The sequence below is a fragment of the Strix uralensis genome, chromosome 15, assembly GCF_047716275.1.
Source record: "Strix uralensis isolate ZFMK-TIS-50842 chromosome 15, bStrUra1, whole genome shotgun sequence".
Taxonomy (NCBI): domain Eukaryota; kingdom Metazoa; phylum Chordata; class Aves; order Strigiformes; family Strigidae; genus Strix; species Strix uralensis.
Window position 1 is genome coordinate 11906187 of NC_133986.1, and position 19492 is coordinate 11925678.

General features: G+C 58.3%; 2 protein-coding genes across 8 annotated transcripts in view; one reads left to right on the forward strand and one right to left on the reverse strand.

Annotated features, from left to right (window-relative positions):
• PLEKHG3 (pleckstrin homology and RhoGEF domain containing G3) overlaps nt 1–5987 on the reverse strand; it is a 9490-nt gene extending 3503 nt beyond the window's left edge. The window contains exons 1-10 of one of the 5 annotated variants that reach the window (XM_074885181.1): nt 5886–5987; nt 2343–2662; nt 2136–2236; nt 1974–2043; nt 1845–1891; nt 1626–1776; nt 605–739; nt 334–516; nt 170–262; nt 6–92 (exon numbers count right to left, since the gene is read on the reverse strand). In XM_074885181.1, the coding sequence (XP_074741282.1) occupies nt 6–92; nt 170–262; nt 334–516; nt 605–739; nt 1626–1776; nt 1845–1891; nt 1974–2043; nt 2136–2236; nt 2343–2624 (1149 nt within the window). In that variant the 5' untranslated portion in view covers nt 2625–2662; nt 5886–5987. Of the gene's footprint in view, nt 1–5; nt 93–169; nt 263–333; nt 517–604; nt 740–1625; nt 1777–1844; nt 1892–1973; nt 2044–2135; nt 2237–2342; nt 3468–5885 lie in introns of those variants that run through there. The other 4 variants (XM_074885182.1, XM_074885184.1, XM_074885185.1 and 1 more) reach the window with 4 other exon arrangements.
• Nucleotides 5988–7723: 1736 nt separating this feature from the next.
• The window catches only part of NUP160 (nucleoporin 160), a 30236-nt gene continuing 18467 nt past the window's right edge, over nt 7724–19492 (forward strand). For 2 of the 3 annotated variants that reach the window (XR_012631027.1, XM_074885166.1), the window contains exons 1-13: nt 7724–7954; nt 8103–8313; nt 12042–12264; nt 12492–12570; nt 13389–13503; nt 14266–14424; nt 15388–15465; nt 15631–15728; nt 16568–16652; nt 17115–17183; nt 17954–18037; nt 18904–19074; nt 19189–19288. Coding sequence is in view for 2 of the 3 variants with exons in the window: in XM_074885166.1 (XP_074741267.1) it covers nt 7752–7954; nt 8103–8313; nt 12042–12264; nt 12492–12570; nt 13389–13503; nt 14266–14424; nt 15388–15465; nt 15631–15728; nt 16568–16652; nt 17115–17183; nt 17954–18037; nt 18904–19074; nt 19189–19288 (1675 nt within the window). In the remaining variant the exon portion in view is untranslated. The other variant, XM_074885167.1, reaches the window with a different exon arrangement.

Here is a 19492-nt window from a genome sequence, read left to right on the forward strand (position 1 = left end):
CTCACCTTCTGGGGGATGATGGCGTGGTGGTTCTCCAGGATGAGCCGCTTGATGTGGTGGGTCCACATGCGCTTCTCCTCCACGCTTTTGGCCTGAGGGGGACAAGGAAGGCGGTGGGGCTGGGCAGGGGAGGGGTCCTTAGGGTGCCCCCCACCCCGTGCCCCCCTACCTGCAGGCTGTGTTGCTGCTTGCCATGCTTGTAGTGAGCCAGGCTGAAGCAAAGCGAGTCCCGCGTGCTCTCGATCAGCATCAGCGAGGAGCACTGCGGGGAGAAGCCATCAGTAATCCCCAACCATGGGGGCACCCCAGGCCCCCCCCATCCCCAGCACCCACCGGGATGTGGCTCTTGTAGATGTAGTGGTCGCCGCGACGCTTGGTGATGAGGAGGGTTTTGTCAAAGAGGAAGACGGCGCGTTCATGGCGCACCCGCTGCACCCGGAAGGTGCCCTCCAGCACCAGCTCCCCATAACTGGTCAGGTCTGGCCCCTTCCAGCCCAGCAGCAGTGACTGGATCTCCTGTGTGGGTCCCCCAGGGACGTGTACATCAGGTCACCTGCTGCCGTGGCGCCCACCCAGTGCCACCTGCCCCACCGCCGGCACCGACCTGCTGGCGGATGGCGTGCTCGTGCTTGCGCTTCATGTCGTTGATGTACCAGGCGACGCAGGTCATGGTGTCGATGGCCTCCAGCACCACCTCGTAGTCGTCACCCGACTTGTGCTCAAAGTGCTTGGCGATCTCCTGCCGGTAAAGGATGCGGTGTCAGGGCAGCGCCAACGGGGCTACGGTGCCCAGTGCCAAAGGTGTGCTGTGCCAGCGATGTGTGCCACACTGGGTGTGTGCATCATGCCAGGGAAATGTGCCGTGCCGAGTGCCCATGTCATGCCGGCGAACTGGGCTGTGCTAGGGAAGGGTGCCCGTGCCACGGCAGCGGCCTGGGCTGCGCCAGGGAGACGTGCCGTGCCGGGAGCCTGCACCAGGCTGTGCCAAGTGCCTGCGCCGTGCCGTGAGCTCACACTACGCCAGGTGCCTGGACTATGCCAGGTGCCCATGCAATGCCAGGGGATCAGGCTGTGCCAGGGAGATGTGACGTGCTGGGTGCCTGTAGACTGCGCCAAGTCTTAGACTGGCTCTTAGGAAGTATTTCTTTGCAGAAGGGGTTGTTGGGCGTTGGAATGGGCTGCCCAGGGCAGGGGTGGAGTCCCCATCCCTGGAGGGGTTTAAGAGTCGGGTTGACCCAGTGCTGAGGGATCTGGTGGAGTTGAGAACGGGCAGGGTGAGGTTCATGGTTGGACTGGATGATCTTCAAGGGCTTTTCCAACCCAGATGATTCTGTGGGTCTGTGATTATGTGAAGTGCCCATGCTGTGCCGTGAGCTCACACCATGCCGGGTGCCCAAGCTGTGCCAGGGAAATGTGCCATGCCAGGCGCCCAGGCTGTGCTGTGGCGGGTACCCAGGCTGTGCCGGGTGCCGGTGCCACACCAGATCCCTGAACCGTGCCAGGAACTCACGCTCTGCCACATCCCCATGCCACGCCAGGCACCCTGACCGTGCTGGGTGCCAGCGCCCTGCCGGGTGCTCACCACACCGTGTCATAGGCCCACGCCGCGCCGGGCGCCGACTCACCTGGAGCAGCAAGTGGTACTTGAGGATCCTCTGGACGGGCTTGAGCAGGTAAGCGCCGAGGGGCAGCGCGTGCCGCAGCCGGTCCTGGCACTCGCGGAGAAACCGAGCCTGCGGCTTGCTCCTCATGCACTCAGCCAGTGCCGCCACCGAGCTGCGGGCAGGGAGCGGGCTCAACCCCCTGCCCGTCCCCTGCCCGCCTGCATCCCCCCAGCTACTCACCTGGGGTAGTTGTTGCAGTACTGGGTGTAGATGGCAAACTCCTGGCTCTGCGGGCAGCAGGAGCGCGGTGAGAGCGCGGCATGGCCCCGCACCCCCCACCCCGGTGCCCCCCACTGTGCCCACCCTTACCCGGGTGACGAAGCAGACGGCCACGGCCACGGGGTCACTGGCGCAGCTCTCCAGGTTTTGCAGCAGGGTGCTAGGGGAGAAAGAGGGGACAGGGTGATGGCAAACCCCCCCCAGGGGTGGCACCAGCTGTGCCCCCACCCTGGCAGCACCGGGAGCACCCACCTGCTGAGCTCGTAGATGTCCTCGATGTTGCCGAAAAGCGCACTGACCTGCTCTGGCCGCAGCACCGGCTCCTCCGTGTCGATGATCTTGCCCAGGTAACCCTGCCAGGGTTGGCAGTTGTGGCACCGGTGCCACCACCCAGATGCACACCCACCACCCCCCCCCAAACCACATCCGAGGGGTGTCCCCCCCTCTCTGAGCACTCACCTCCACGATGCTGCGCAGGTCGCGGGCGTAGGTGCGCTCCGACTCCACGATCTCCAGCACCACCCGCCCCAGGTAGCTGTGCTCGGCCCCAGGGCTGCCGAAAGGTGCCAGGGGGTGCCTGCCGCGGGCGCCCGGCCACCCCCCCGGGGAAGCGTTGTTGTTGCTGTTATGCAGCCCCTCAGCCCACGGCTCGGCCCCGCCACCGGCCGGTTCCTCCATGGCACGGCCGGGCTCCGGCACCGGGCTCAGGGCAGGGCGCTGCGGGCAGGCAGGCACCGGCATGCCGGCATCCCCCAGCACCGGTGGGGCACAGGGTGGGTCTGGGGGGGGAGAGCAGCGTGGTTAGGGGGTGTGGAGACCCCCTGAGGTCTGGGAAGTGTTTGGGGCTGAGGGGGGCTCACACCCCACCATGGTGATGGCTCACAACCCCCTGGGGTTGACCTGATGGCTGAACCCTCCAGGCTGGTGGGTGCCAGCATCCCTGAACCCCAAAAATCCCTGGCTACGGATCAACTGAGGCAGGATACGGCCCAGCCGGATCCTGGCACAACCCACCAAGGTCTGTCACCTGCCAGGGCCCTGAGATTTGGGGGGTCACCTCCACCTTACCCCAGAGCTGGGCGATACGCCCCAGGAGTCGGGGGCCATGCTCCCACAGGATGAGGTGCCCTGGTGGGACCGGTGCCATCGCCAAGCCCCCACCCGCTGCCACCCCGCGCCGGGACCGTGCGTCATTGCCGCGCCCACGGGACACCTTCCTGGTGAGCTCAGCGCTGGCTCGCCCTTCCGGACCGTCGGTACCGTTGGCCGCTCCCCCGTGGCACCGGGATCCTCCTGTGTCACCGAAACCACTCGGTGCCACCCAACCCGTTGGGGCACCCGAAAACCAGCCGCCAGCGGCAAAGCGTGCCGGAGCGGTGAGGGCTCACGGCCGTGCTTTGTGGCAGAGGGACGGTTTGTGGCAGGGCACCAAGCCCGCTTACCCTGGCAGGCGGGTGGCCTCAGGGACAGTGACCTTCAGCCAGGCCACGTGCCGGCGGCGGGGCTGCCCAAGCCCCCCGGCACTGGGGGTGCCGGCACCCAACCGGTCAGGCCGGTTCCCGCCTGCTCCTCCCCGCACCCACCGTGCCGCATGGCCGCCGTCCCGCCACTGCCTTCCCCATGGCTTTCCCGTGCAAGCCAGGAGCCCCCCCAAAACCCACCGTGGTGCCCCCCAAGCAGACCCCAGCCCCACATCCCCAGGTTGTGCCCCAGCCCGGGCCCCCAGGTGCCGGCACAGCTGGCTCTGCTGTGGGGCACCCCATCACTGGGTGATATGGGGAGCAGCCCCCCCAAACCCCAAATCCTTCAGCCTTGCCCCAGCCCCACGGCCACCTCAGCCGGGGGGGGACAGCCTCACGGGCAGCCCATACCACCGGGGACACTGGGGCCAGCAGACCCTGAGCAGCCACCTCCAGCAGGGTCCGACCCCCATCCCCACCCATGACCAGGTCCCTCCCGGGGGACAAGAGGGGACACCCGAGTGGCACTGGGGCGGGGGGCAGACAGGGGCACAGCTGCTCCATGCCAGCTATGAGGGGACGGCACCCCGATGCCCATGGGGGCTCCCCCACACGATGTCCAGTCAGGGATTTGTGGCCACCGCAGCTCGTCCCCGAAGGCCGCCCCCGGCTGCCCTAATCCGCTCAGCGCGCCGGGATTACGGCGCCGGCCCCACGTCACAGGGACTGCGGCCACTCGGCCACCACTGGCCCGCCCCGCCGGGCAGGGGGGGTTTATCCTCTTACCTCCCCAGCGCCACCACGGTCTGGCCAGAGCTCCTGGGCTTCCGCCTGCTCCGGGTGGGGATTAGCCCTGACCTTCACCCCTGTTGCGCCCCCCAACTCCCCCCAAGTTGGGGGCTGCCAGACCCCCTGGGCACCCCCAGCTCTGCCGCAGGGGACGGGAGAGCCCCTCGGGCTGGATGTGGCCCCTGGGTGCTGCCGGTGGCACAGGCAAGGACACCGGGGAGCTGCTGCCTGGCTCCGGCACAGTGGGTCCCCAAAACTCCCCAGCTGGGGGAAACTGAGGCAGGGGCTGGGGTTGTGCCAAGCTGCCGGTGCTGGCGTGACGGAGGTGGGATTTTCTCCCCACCGTGGGATCGCCGGCCTGGTTGCACATTCCTGAGCGGGAGACGGGGCACGAGGCACGGCCCACGGCGCTTTCCCAGGGCCCCGGCACGGCACGCCAGGAGAGGAGAGGGCGGGCAGGCCGGGGGTGCCGGCTCGGGCAGCCGGCCGAGCGGGGTCGGAGGAGAGCCAGCCTGGCGGAGCCATATAAGGGAAGGCGGTTCACCATTTCCAGGCATTTTCCAGGATCCCAGCGGCCCTGGGAAGCGGGGAAGGTCGCTGCCGCCTCCAGCCCAGCTGCCATGGCTCGGCGCAGCCGTCGCTCCCGGCCCCGGCTGGCACCGCCGGTGCCCGGCGGGCACAAGCTGGGTGCTGGCACTCCTGCTCGCGGCATCACGGTGCTGCAAGGTGGGCCGACACGACGGGGGTCCCCGTGCCGCAGCAGGGTGTCCCCCACACCACGGCACCCACAGCACCATAACTGGGCGGAACCAGAGCCCGCGCTGGCAGTGCCACGCTCCCAGGACCCTGCGGGGCTGCCAAAGCCTCTTAGTGCCGAGTGCCGGTGGTGGCCTGCGTGGCCAGCAGCCACTTAATCCCACCAGAGGGGCGCAGGGCACCCCCCAACCCACCCGTGGCTAGGGGTCCCGGTGTGGTACCCCCATCCCAGCCCCCTGTTCCACTCCTGGGGGTCACCCTACGTGCCGCAGCCTCTGTCCTGCACCCCCTGGCTGGGCCTGGGGTCCCCCCCAGCCCCATAGCTGCCTGCCCTGGCTCCCAGCACCCCCCAGGACCCAGGGCCCTGCCCCACAGCTCACCAGGACCCTCCACCCCCACGCTCCCCCTGGCACCCACAGCTCCTGCCCCACTGGGACCCACGGCCCTGGGCACCCCAGGACCCATGGCTCCCAGCCCACTGGGACCCACAACTCCTGCCCCACTGAGACACAAGGCACTGGCCCCACTGGCACCCACAGTGCCGGGCACCGGGACCCACAGCTCTCTGTCCCACCAGCACCCCCAGCACTGAGCACTTCAGGCCCCACGGCTCCTGCCCCACCGGGATCCACGTCTCCTGCCCCATGGGGGTGCAACAGCTCCCACCCCACTGGGACCCACGGATCCGGCTCCACTGGGATGTAATGGCTCCCACCCCACTGGCACCCACCACAGCGGGCACCCCCACGACTCACGGCGCCTGCTCCACCGAGACCCACGGCTCCCACACCATCACCCCTCCACGGGGCCGGGCACCCCCGGGGACCCCTACAGCTCCCGTTCCACCGGGACCGCCACCTCCTTCCCCACCGGGACCGACATCTGCTTCCCTCACGGGGACCCCGGACGCCGCACACGTCGTGTCCCGTTCCCGCCGGCGCGCCCCGTCCCCGCGCGCCCCCGTTCCCTCCGCCCGCGCGCCCCGGGCCGGACTCACCGCGCGCCCCCGTTCCCGCTGCCGCCGCCGCCCCGGCCCGGCCGTGCCCGCAGGAAGCGGCGGGAGAGCCCCGGGGGCGGGGACTGCGGCCGCCCCGCCCGGGCTGCCGGGCTGCTCCGGCATCGCCCCGACCCCCCTCCCGCTCCCGGACACGGTCCCGGAGCCTCCGGTCTCGGTATTGTCCCGGTACGGTCCTGGCACTGCCCCGGAGAGACGGCGTGGGGGGAGCCCGCACCCACCGGGGCACCCCGTGGGGTCCCTGCCCGAGAGGACACGGACACCCCGTGGGGTCCAGCCCCCGGGTGCCACTGGCCACGGGGCCACCACCGGCCACGGGGCAGATGTGGGGCACCGGGAGCAAGACACCTCCCCCCGCCTCAACCTCGGGGCCGGGGGACTCATCCAGCGTCCCCTCCATCGCTGTCCCCTCGCCTGCGCCCGGCACCGCACCACCTCTGCCATGACACCTGAGCCCTGAAAGCCAACTGGCACCATCTCCTCATGGGTCCCGCAGCGGCCTGGGGGTGCTTCGACCCCCCCAAAGAAAACAGGGGGGCAGTCGGAGCCCCCAGCCCACCCGCAGCACCCCGGCGTCCATGACACCTGTGCCGCCACCAGAATGGGGCCATTCTGCAGGCGGTGGCCTTGTGCCGCCGGCGCTGGGCTCCCGCTCAAAGGCAGGATTGTTTAGGGCCAGCCGGGCCCCCGGCACCGATGCCATGCGGCATCACAGGCCAGTGGGCTGGTGGGGCTGTGGGGGTCCCCGTCGCCCTCGCCGGCACGTGCTCTGCCAGCAGCCTGGCCCCGGCGTGCCTGGCACACACCGCGCCGTCCCTCCCCAGGGCAGGGGGGTGCTGACTCCTTCGCCAGGGCTGAGGTGTGGGGGAACAGGCGGGTGCTGGAGGGAACAGCACCCCCTCCCCTTCCCCTCTCCCCTTCCCCTCTCCCCAGAGTCTCTCTCCCCAAACCCTTCTTTCCCAAACACCATCGCCAAACCCTCTCCCCAAACCCCCCTCCCCACATTCCCTTCCCATAACCTTCTCCCAGGACCAGACCCCCTTCAAACCCCACTCTCCAATCCTCTCCCCCTTCCCCTCTCCCTAGACCTTCTCTCCCCACTCCCCCCCCCGAACCCCCCTCCCCAGACACTCTCCCTAGACCCGTCTTCCCAGATCCTCTCCCCATCTTCCCTTTTCCCATAAACCCTCGCCTTTCCCTCTCCCCAGATCCCCTCTCCCCATACCCCCTCCCCAAACCCCCCTCCCCCAGACCCCCATCCCCTCTCCCCAAATCCCCCTCCCCAGACCCCTCTCCCCAGACCCTCCTCTTCCCATAAACCCTCCCCTTTTCCTCCTCCTAGACCCTCTCTCCCCAAATCCCCTCCCCAAACCCCCCTCCCCTTCCCCTCTCCCCCAGACCCCCATTCCCTCTCTCCAAATCCCCCCCAGACCCCTCTTCCCAGACCCTCTCCCTAGATCCCCTCTCCCTAGATCCCCTCTCCCCATACCCTCTACCCATACCCCTTCCCCTCTCCCCCAGACCCCCATCCCCATTCTCTCTCCCCATATCCCCCCCCCAGACCCCCATCCCCATTCTCTCTCCCCATATCCCCCCCCCAGACCCCCATCCCCATTCTCTCTCCCCATATCCCCCCCCAGACCCCCATCCCCATTCTCTCTCCCCATATCCCCCCCCAGACCCTCTCTCCACCCCCCTTCCCTCTCCCCACATCCTCCCGCCCCACACCGCCCGCCCACCAGGGGGCGCCGCAACACACCGCCCCCAGCCCCGCCCCTCCCCGTCACCCCCCGCGCCTCCCTTTCCCGTGATGCCCCGCGCGGGCGCGGCGGGAAGGCGGCCGACAAGATGGCGGCGGGTTTGGCGGAGCGGAGCTGCCTGGAGCTGAACGTGGCGGCTCGGGGCCCCCCGCGGCGGGTACAGGAGGTGGTTTTTACCCCCACGGGGACGGCTCCGCTTCCCGCCGGTCGCTATGGGGACAGCGCGGGGGGTTTCTGCTACCAGGAGAGCGGGCAGCTCGCCGCCGTCACCAGGAACCGCTTCGTGAGGTGGTGAGTGCGGGCCCGGGGGCAGGCCCAGCCGCGGAGGGGGGCTCCCAGGCCCGGTTGGACTCCTCCCCCAACTTGTGTCGGCATCACCGTCCGCTTTTCCCCTCCCTGTACCCGCCGTCCTCACGCTTTCCCCGGTTTGTTCCCTCAGGACCACATCGGGAGACACGGTGGAGCTGGTGGAGGAATCTCTAGACGTTAACCTGTTGAACAACGCCGTCCGCCTCCGCATCCAGGGCTGCCCGTTTCTCCCGGGCGGCGTGCACCTCTGCGAGGTGCAGAGCCACTTGGTCGTCCTGCTGATCACCGGGCAGACGGTGCATCGCCTTCTCCTGCCGCATCCCGCCCGCATGTACCGCAGCGTGAGTACCGGGGTGCCCTGCTCCCTGCCTCGGTCCGTCACCTGCCCCCGTCCTGCCCTTCAGGAACCCTCAGCGAAGCCCCGAAGCGCACTGCAAAATAGCAAAGGCCTTGGCGTGCTTCTCAGCGAGGGCACAAAGTGCTGTTTCCCACCTGTACTGCTTTTGGCCAGGGCAGAGTTAATTTTGGCTGTGACCACGTTAATTTTGGTGGGGATAGAGTTAATTTTCATCATAGTAACTTGTGTGGTGGCGTATCTTGGATTTGTGATGAAAACAGTGTTGATAACATGCTAATTAGTTTTTGCTCAGTGTTTGCACAACCTTAAGGTCGCATCTGTTTCTCACTCTGCCCCCCTCGTGTGAATGGATTTGGGGGTGTGTGGTGGTTTGGGAGGGGGCACAACCGGGCAGTTGACCTGAACTAACCAAAAGGATCTTCCTTGCCTTATAACATCATGCTCAGCAATAAGCGGGAAAAGAGAGTTTTTGGGGGGTTAGCCATCTTTTGCCTGGGAACTGGCTTGGGAGTTTGTCTATCCAGCCTTTTTGTCCCTTGTTTTCTTCTCTCTTCTTCTGCTTGTCCTTCACTTACTAAGCAACTATTTTAATTTTTTTTGTTATCTTGACCCCCAAGTTTTCATGCTTTTATTTTTCCTTTCCTCTTCCCCTATCCCACTTGGGAGGGAGTGATCAAGCAGCCTTGTGCTGGTGACAGCCAACGTGGCTTCACTAAGGGCGAGCTGTGCCTGACAAATCTGATGGCCTTCTACAACGGGGTTACAGCACTGGTGGATAATGGAAGAGCAACTGGTGTCGTCTACCTGGATTTGTGCAAAGCTTTTAATGCTGTCCCACACGACATCCTTGTCTCTAAATTGGAGAGACATGGATTTGACGGATGGACCACTTGGTGGATGAGGAATTGGCTGGTCACAGAGTTGGGGTCAAGGGCTCCGTGTCCAAGTGGAGAGCGGTGACGAGTGACGTTCCTCAGGGGTTGGGGTTGGCACCGCCGCTGTTTAACACCTTTGTTGGGAACATGGACAGTGGGATCGAGGCACCCTCAGCATGTTCCTGCCAACACCGAGCTGTGTGGTGTGGCCGATGTGCTGAGGGAAGGGATGTGCCATCCCGAGGGACCTGAACAGGCTGGAGAGGGCGGTGGGCAAACCTCATGGAGTTCAGCAAGGCCAAGGGCAAGGTCCTGCCCATGGTCGGGGCAATCCCCGGCACAAACACAGGCTGGGTGAGGAGTGGCTGGAGAGCAGCCCCGAGGAGAAGGACTTGGAGGTGTTGGTGGATGGAAAACTACCTGTGAGCCAGCAATGTGCGCCGGCAGCCCAGAAAGCCACCCGTGTGCTGGGCTGCATCCAGAGCAGTGTGGGCAGCAGGGCGAGGATTTCTCCCCCTCTGCTCCGCTCTCAGGAGACCCCCCTGCAGTGCTGGGTCCAGCTCTGGGGGCACCAACATCAGAAGGACGTGGACCTACTTGAGCGGGGCCAGAGGAGGCCACAAAGATGCTCGGGGGGGCTGGAGCAGCTCCCCTGTGAGGACAGGCTGAGAGAGTTGGGGGGGTTCAGCTGGAGAAGAGAAGGCTCCGGGGAGACCTTAGAGCGGCCTCCCTGGACTTAAAGGGTCTACAGGAAAGGTGGGGAAGGGACTCTTGATGAGGGGGGGAGGGATAGGACGAGGGGGTGACGGTTTTAAACTGCCAGAGGGGAGATTTAGATGAGATCTAAGGAAGAAATTCTTCCCTGTGAGGGTGGTGAGGCACTGGCACAGGTTGCCCAGAGAAGCTGTGGCTGCCCCCTCCCTGGAAGGGTTCAAGGCCAGGTTGGACGGGGCTTTGGGCAAGCTGGGCTAGTGGAAGGTGTCCCTGCCTGTGGCAAGTGGATGGGACTAAATGATCTTTAAGGTCCCTTCCCACCCAAACCAGTCTGTGATTCTGTGATTAACCCCCAACACCACTCTGACATGGGGATTCACACAAACCCTGTTGCCACCATCATGCCCATCTCTCGCGGGCTGCCGGTAGTAACGCTGGAGGTGAGCTGCTGATGAGTATGAGGCTCGGCTTTTTCTGAGCCCTTTCCAGTTGGGCTGGATTTTTTTTCCCTGCCGAGCAGACCATATACTGGTTTTGGCTGGGATGGAGTTGGTTTTCTTCGCAGCAGCTCACGTGGTGCCATGTGGCGGATCTGTGACCAAAGCGGAGTTGGGGACACACCGCTGCTTGAGCTGTCGCTGAGCAGTGCGTGCACAGCATTGGGGGCTTCTCTGTTTCTCACTTTGCCCCCAAAACAAGCTGGCTGCGGTGGGCAGGAGGCTGGGAAGGGGCACAGCTGCGACAGGGAGGGGACAGTCCTGTCCTGTGCTGTGACACCGTGTTCAGTGACACGGAGGGGAGGGAATTGGGACAGGTGACGGTTGCTCAGTGCCTGACTGGGCGTCGGGCTGCTTGGAGGAGGTGGTGAGGGGATTGCCTTGGCACCACTCAGTTTGGTTTTATTTTCTTCCTTTTTCCTTTGCTTATTAAATCATCTTTACCTCGACCCACGAGTTTTTGCTGCTCCTGTTCACCAGTGGGGCCCACGGCTGGTGATAGTTTCCTGCCAGCTGGGTCGGTCCACCACGACCGATCCGTTCCAGAGCTCTGTGGTGGGGATTTGTCCCCTGGGCCAGAACCCTCTGGTGTTTCCAGAGGCGCAGAGCTGGAGCCTGTCAGACTCTCCTGAGCGTTATGGAAAACTCTGCACTTTAGTTTCTTAATCTCCAAACTTCTCTAGTTAAATTTCTTTATAGATGTTATAAACTGCTAAACTCCCAAGATTCTTGAACAGATACAGCAGGTGTGTTCATCAGTGGGGGGTGGTTCTCTGTGTGGAAGTGAAAACTGCTGGGGAAAAGAGTCGGATAGGGAAAGCAAGCTGGAAATCTCTCACTTTATTTGGAACTGAATGTACTCAGACCGCTTCCAGGGGAGGCATCAGACTTGCAGCATTTGCCCCAAAGCTGAGGGTGTTTCAGATTGGTGATAACCTGAAATGAGGCTTGGAGGTTGGAGGTGGCTCTGCCAGCAGTCCTGGGGCCCAGCCTTATGACAGTGGGGACAAAGTACCCTTAGGAGGTTGGGACTGAGTGCTTCAGAGGGAGGCCTTGCTGCATTTGCAACTTCCCCTCTGTATGCAGCAAGGTATAGAATCTTTTTATTTCATATGGAAGATGGATCTTATGCAAAGTTGACATCATGTTTACCCCTTTGCTGTGACCTTGTCTTCTCACGTCTGCTTCTGGCGTGTCTTGTCAGGTCCCTTTCCTCTCTTGGAGAGCTTATCCAGTTCCAGACAGCTTTCCCAGGGAATGACACCGTGCTATTGCAGAGCTGCTCTTCACAGGGCTCGTTACCAGCGTTTTTCTATGAGCTGTCTCGAAGCAGCTTATGTATTCCAGGACTCCTCTGGGGGTGTTGCAGTATAAGGGAGAGCACGAGCATTCTGCTAGAAAATTGTGGGTTTTGAAATCCCTTTCCTATCTGCTCGTAAAGAGCAGCGGTCGTGGGTTAACAGTAAGGGAAAAAGGAGTGGTAGTGGTGAGAGTTCTTACCAGAAAAATCCTTTTTATCAAGTAGCAGCATTGCAGTTGCTGTTCCACAGGTGTCTGGTTGTTTTTTCCTGTGCCTTGCGTATGTGTGCTCAGGATTTGTACTCTCTGCCATTTCCCTCCTCCAGGAGCTGATAACAGAGAGCCAAATGCAGTCCGTGTTTACAGATATCGGCAAAGTCAACTTCAGAGATCCTGCAAATTACTACGTGATTCCCAGCGTGCCGGGCCTGGCGTCCAATTCAGTCGCCTCGGCGGCATGGCTTAGCAGTGAGGGGGAGGCTCTCTTTGCTCTGCCCTCTGCTTCGGGGGGGATCTTCGTCCTTAAGCTGCCTCCTCATGACGTGCCTGGTAAGGAGTGGGATCAGGCTGCCTCCTCGCACCCACCTCTGCAAAACGCCACGCAGTGTGGCATCCCTTCTTTGAGGTTGATATTGTCTTTTTGGCGTCTGTGTCGTACAAATTCCCCCACGCAAAAACTCTATTACGTCATGCCTGCGAAGCCCCTCGCTGGTGGCAGTAAATATTTTGTTAATGAGTACTCAATACATTTCTTAATATTGCTTTTATTTTGAAAGGAACGGTTTCGGTTGTGGAATTGAAGCAGAGCTCAGTGGTGCAGCGTTTCCTTACCGGTTGGATGCCAACTGCCATCAGGTTAGTGTCTGGTGATGAAGAAGTGGAACTAATTTTGTCTTTTTGATTCCCTCACCTAGACTTTCTAGCCGAAGTCAAAGAGAGGCGAGTCAGCATCTATAAATACTCTGCTAGAAAAAGTTAACTGGCTCGCAGTACGGAAGTTGGGACTTGAACGCTGGATTAGTTCATCTTAATGGGGTCCTGCTGATTGTGTGTCTGTGTCTACGAATATTCTATTTAGTAATTGGCCTCCGAGGATTTGCCCAGGATATGGCTCGCAGCCAGCGTAGATTAAGGATTACAACAGTTGTACGTTCTTGCCCTTGTCCTGAAACATCAGGCTTGTTCCTGATGGGCAGAGGTTATGTGTGGATGACACGGATGCTCTGTGTGCAAATGGGGCTCAGTGTTGGGTTGTAACCATTACGGTATTGTAGAGTGCAGAACCAAATTCTGGGCCCCGTTACTTGGAAATGGGAGCGAATCCCCTGATTTCCTGAATGACTTGGACCATCCGTGGTGTGTTGCTTGGGGCTGGTGGGATCTTTGCTTTCCTCTGGATCCTTCGCCCATGTTCTGCAAGCTCTAGGCTGGGGAAGCTGGGGATGTGCTTCGGCTCTGCTAGAGCAGGTGATGAACTGGGTGTTACTGGTGTGCTGGGCTCCTCTGTGCCTCAGACGCTGACCCACACAGCACTGAAACACTGCGCTCTCCTCCTGCTCTCACACCCCTGACTTATTTCTTTTTAAACGCAGTAGATAGAAACCCCATGCCTTGGATCTATGCACTAGCCTTGATTTTCTTTTAAACCGTTGAAATAAACTCTGTATTTTCAGAGGTGACTGTGGCCCGTCGGACCTGCCTATCAGCCTCTCTGTTCACTGCCTGGATCACGATGCCTTTCTCTTTGCTCTCTGCCAGGACCACAAACTTCGGATGTGGTCCTATAAGGTGAGCAAAGCCTACGTTCGCGACGGTAACGTCTTCCATCACTGCTCAGGTGACGGTCTGAGGCTTAAGGAATGAAAACTGAGTGATTGGCATAGATCTGATCTGCCATTAAATTGTCACTGAACCAACTTCTGCACGCTGGGATTCAGGGCAATTTGTGAAAATTGTTGCGACGTGTGTTCGTAGCCACATTTGGGAAGCAGGTGGTGGGTCTTCTCGGCGACAAAGCCTCATGCGTAGGGTAAGAGTCAATATTTGGTGATTTACAAATGTACTGGAGCGTTCGGGAAGGCAGGCAGGAGCGCTCCAAGGGCCGAGGAGGCACACCAAATGGATTTTCTACTGCTTTAATGGTAATAAGAGCGTCTTTGTAACGTGGCTGCTTGTCAACAAGAAGTTAATAAAAGCCTCTGCTTGCTGCGTGCCACTTGCTCCAAATATCAGTGCCAAAGCTAATCAACCAGCACAACTGCTTTCACGGCTCATCTGCCCTGGAATGTGTTCTGGGAGGGAGGGGAAGCTTTATCATCCATGCCTGGGCTCCAAAAGCCCGTGTGCTCAGTGGGAGAGGGCACAGGTGAGACGGAGAAAACTGAACAGCGTTAATCAGTGGTTTGGGTGTGCGGATGGATGCTTTTCTTGCATCCTTTAAGGGAAGATCTGGGCAGGCTTTGTCCAGAAGGGAAAGGATGAGGGAGAAGAGCAGTTTCTCAGTCCCGAGTCTTTCCTATGCTGCTTTCCTGATACCTTTGTTTTGCGTAGGATCAAATGTGCCTGATGGTTGCAGACCTGCTGGAGTTCATGCCGGTCAGCAGGGACCTGCGGCTCGCGGCTGGGACCGGGCACCGACTGCGACTGGCCTTCTCCCAGTCCCTGGGGCTTTACCTCGGCGTGTACATGCACGCGCCCAAGCGAGGGCAGGTATGGAGGGACGGGGCTTGCTGTGAATGCCTTTTTCTTAGGCTGCATGGAAAATATATCATTCCTCCTTGGATTTGGGTCTGTAAGGCAAAAAACAGGGACATGTTTCATGTCTGACCCTCTGGAGAGAGCAGTGCTTTCTGAATAAACATTTTTGCTCTCAGAACACTGCAGGATACACATGCCCTGGGAGTAGAATTCCCTGTGTGACTAAGCTGATCTGTGAGTGCTAGTTCACGTGTTCACCTCCTGTTCTGGTAGGATCCTGGAAGCACATATGTGCCGTGGGAAAAGGAAAGGTCTGAAAGGAGCTAAAAGCTTGGAAATACTGATAGTGTGTTTATGTTGGGCTCCTGGGAGCATGCGACGCATCGCTGTGCATTGCCAGACGTTGACTTCCGTAGAACTTCTGCTTCTTGCAGTGAATAATAAATTTAGCAGGATGGGAATGACAGCAAAGAGTGGTCTCATCTGTTGGACAGCTTACCCTGCCCGTTCTCCAGGGAATCCACATGCGGAGTAGAAGTATTGTGACTTCTGCTGTCCCGCTAGTGCTCTGCTCGCTGTGGTGAGAACACGCAGAGCTTGGTTTGCGACAAGCGGCCTGAGGATTCAGGGCTTTTCCTCCTTGGTCGTCTTACTTGCCCACGTCATGTTGTCACTAGCAATGCCCAGCAGTGGTGGCGTTACCTTTTTTTTTTTTTTTTAGGTTAGCCTTTCAAAAGACGTCTAAAAGTCCTTCAGGTTCTGGCAGGGATGAGCGTCCTTGCCGAGAAGGCTGAAGCCAGCCCCGTCAGTACGTGGCACAGGGGGGTCAGCTCAGCCCTCCTGCCCCCAGCCCTTGGGGCTCTGGTGGCTGTAGCGTCAGGCAAGGAGAGGGACTGGAGAAAGGAGCTTTCCCATGACACTCTGGTTATTGGTTTAGTCGTCCTTTAGCAAACGATTTACGAGGTGTGTTTGTAGTTCTGTGTCTTCCAGCTGGTGAGCACCGAGAGTAACCGCTACAGCCTTGACCACATATCCTCCCTGTTCTCCTCGCAGGTGAGTGCTGGGGCTCGGCTACCCCAGAAGGTGCCAAGACAAAGAGTTTCTTCCCAAAACCTGCTTAAATGATACGAGGGAACGTTTTGCTGTCATTAAGTACACATGTCTCTCTGCTGTACTTGAGTTTATGATAAGAAAGTAAATTTGCGCGCTCTCTCCTAGGAGACTCTTGTTGACTTTGCCTTAACTTCGGCTGAGATCTGGGCTCTGTGGCACAACGAAGAGAACCAAACTGTTGTGAAATACATCAACTTTGAGCAGTGAGTTTCTGTGCCAAATCTAGTGTTGAGAGCCTTGTGGGGGTAACTGCAGGAGCAGCTCCACGCGCTGCTCCTTAAAAGCCCCGATCCAGCTCCTCGACTCCTCTCCTGTCCTGCTTTGCTGCCTGAAGTGTGTGGAGATGCAGCAGTACTTAGTTCTTCCATGTCATGTGCACAGCTGTTTCTTCTTGCGGTGCATATTACATGGATTTTTTTTTTTTTTTTTTTTTTTGGTTTTGCTTTATAATCAAGCTACAGCTCAGCTACAGGAATGTGAAAAATGTGAGAAGCCGAGCAGCAGACTTGCTGGAAGTGGAGTCTGCTGTGAGCATGTCAGAGGGAGGGCTGTACTTCACAGACAGCTCCTTCAAAACATAACCCTCTGGTCTCTTCCAAGAAAGATCATGTTTTGAGGAGACCAGTGATGTGAAAGAATCATCCCCATCTCTGTAAAGCTGAGAGGGCAGGCTTAGTGCATAGCCAGACCAGGGAGTTAAAGAGTGGGTGAAAAAATGCTGTGAGTATGCAAGTTTAGGTAGAAGAATCTACTGGTCTGTCTAAGAGTTGCTTGGTGAGCATGTGTGATGGGGGGAATGTTGATATAAATGAAGGAATCCAACCTATTCTGTTAGCTTAGGGCTGGGGATGCTGCCATTAAGCTCTCCTGGCTAAATCTGTCACTTGTCACTAGTCAAAGCTCCCGTTCCCAGACCCAAAGGTTGCTGTAAAGTCTGTGGTCGCTGTTGAAAGCGACAGGTTTGGTTCAGGTGGCCGCTCCCGGGCGCGCTGCGTGGGAGCGCTGCAATGCAAAGCTCATTCTGGTTTGGGTTTTCTTCCAGAAATGTCGCGGGCCAGTGGAACCAGGTCTTTGTGCAGCCCCTGCCTGAAGAGGAAGTGACAGTTCGACACGATCAGGACCCCAGGGTGAGTGACTATAAAATAGCAATGAGAAGTAATGAAGCTTCTCTGCCCAGGAGAACATTAGGACAGTTCAAGTGTACAAATTATATTGATACAATCTTAAAATTACTCTAAATTAAAGGGGACAATCTGTAGCCTCTATTACCACAGCATTAAAGTACTAAGCATGGTTATGAAACCAGAAGTTGAGGGCTGAGGAGAATTTCAGGTCAGTCAAGAGAGAGCCTTGAGACAAGACATTGTGAGTAAACAAGGTCTGGAGTGTGCGGGAAACAGTGTTCGATCACAGGAATTGCTGAGGGCTTGGCAGAGGTTGGAGCAGGGTGTGGGCATGAACTGCAGCAGGAAAGAAATACAGATCCAGGGGATGAGTTTGGGAATGGGAGGAAAGACCAGAAACAGTATCTTAAATGCTGTCTTCCTGACGTGTGTTTTCCTTAAATTGTGATCTTTTTCTCCTTGCAGGAAACCTACCTGGAGTATCTCTTCACGCCTGGCCGGTTCACAAATGCAGCTATCCAGAAAGCTTTACAGGTTAGTAGAGGGCCTTTGGTGCACTCTCTGTTCAGCTTCTCCTTCTTGGCTGTCTTGATGTGAGGCAACAGGATTCCTTGGAGCTCTTGGCAGGCATCAGTTTGCATTTGACAGTTTGTAGACCTGTCAGTAGTCACTGAAGCAAGTTAGCGGCTGTTGTGCCATACTTCAGCTGGTGTGTACTGACGGCAGGAGGCAGAACGTTGTTTCCAGAAGACAGAAGACTTTTTTTCTTTTTTTTTCCCCTTAGATAGCACAACAGGTCGCTGAGCTTGTGTTTCATTGCCTGCTGCTTTAGCCAGGTGAACGGAGACTCAGCCTGCTGGAGTGCTGTTTCTCGGAATACATCCGCTCAGTTCTGGCTCCTCCAGGACTGTTAAGGGCAGAGCAAGGCAACACATGGTGCCTTTTCAGGAAAAATGGAAAAGCCAAACTTCCGCTACTCTGACCGTTTTGATTCTTTGTGCTGTGACCTTACGGAGGCCTGTAACAAGGTACAGGAGAGAGCCACTGCGAAAGTACGCAGCACTTCTCTCCTCACACCCCAGTGCGCTGCCTGCCAGGAGGCTTCCTCCATTCCACAGGAAGAGGGAAGCTGGCTGTACATCCGTGGACCCCACATTTAGCAGCCAGACATGTTTTTTAATACTTTTGTCCCGCAAAGCACTGGATGGTGCTGTCATGCTTGCTTCACGTCGCTTGGTGCTGCTTGAACCTCAAGGAGACAATGCTCTTCCTTAAAAGTAAAAGTTTCCTCTGCTGCTTTTCAGATCTTTTCTCAAGGAACTGAGACACACATGGATCTGACATGGGACGAGTTAAAAAAAGAGGTTACCTTAGCCGTGGAAAATGAGGTGAGATTTTTTTTTTTTTTCTCCCTCCATGTTTTGTTCTTACACTCACTGTATGTACTGTGGTGGTTCAGTGAAATTAAGTGACATACAAAGTGACCCCAGGCCTTGTTCTGTCCTTTGTGTCTCCGAAGGAGTTCTGTGACTTTTTAAAAAAGTACAGCTCTTCATCTTTCCTGCTTGGCTTTTCCATTCCCTTTTCTTTTTTGGAGTCCTTTCTTCTTTCTTGCTGTTCTGCTGTCTCTGCTCCCTGGGTGTGCTTTGCTGGGTGCACACTGTGTGCTGCCCGTTCTCAGGTAGGGAGCTGTTGCTCATGATTTTGGACACCTGAAGATAATCTGCTTAGGGGGACCTATCTGAAAGATCAACTGGCTGTCCTTTTGGGTCTGAATTTCCCCCATTTTATGCTACTTCTCTGTATTTTACTCTTGACATGCCTGATTCTCTAGGCCAGCACTCCTTCCACCTCCGGCTCATCCTTGAGGCTGCTCAGACTGTTGCTGAAAAGTTACAAAAAAGGCTGTTTTGTATCCTCTACAGCAATTGTTGTGCATGATTTTTTTAAAGAGATCTGCAGTGCTGCCCTTTTTCTTGATAACAGCAGTGCTTTGTAATTTAAGGTTGTATAGAAATGGTTCTTGTGGGCTTTGTTCCCCTTGCTGTTAGCTGTGTGATTTGCTGCTGTAGGAAAAAACTTACATTTTGACAGTAAGGTAGTGGGGAAGAGAACTGTAACTGGTGTTTATAAACCTGAACCATGTAAAGGTGTGACTCTGGTCATGAGAGACAAGCCAGCAGTCTGAACGCTACAATTTTTCTCACTGGTTCACCACCTGTATTCATCTGAAGTCTTGTTTTGGTCCCACTAGTTCCAGGGCAGTGTGACTGAATACGAGTGCTCGTTGGAGGAGTTTTGGCAGCTGCAGGTGGAGTTCTGGTCCAAGCTCTACGCCTGCTGCCTTCAGTACCAAGAAGCACTCTCACGGCCCCTGGCCCTGCACTTGAACCCCTACACCAACATGGTGTGCCTGCTGAAGAAGGTGAGGCTGAGCAGCGCGGGCTCTTTGGCCGCTGGTGATCTCCAGGGAGGAGTTCTTCTGAGCGAGGTGTGGATTTGGGGAGCTCAGAGAAGGGTTTTCTCCTCACCTTTCTAGGGCTCCCTGTCTTTCCTTGTGCCCTGCTCCTTGGTGGACCATCTCTATCTCCTCTCTAATGAGCACCTCCTGACTGAGGACGATGCTGCCATCTTCGATGGTAAGTGAGGAGACGTGGAGCTCTTTCATTGTTGGAGGCTGAAACGCGCATGTCAGGGAAGCCCTAGGCAGAGGGATGTGGGAGCTTCTGTAGAAGTGCTCCTGACTTCATAATTATCTACACAGAGATAATTTTCTTATCTTGGCATTCGGAGGGAGTTTTATTTGGTGAAACCTGCCATTGTGCTCAGGCCAGGAATTAGAA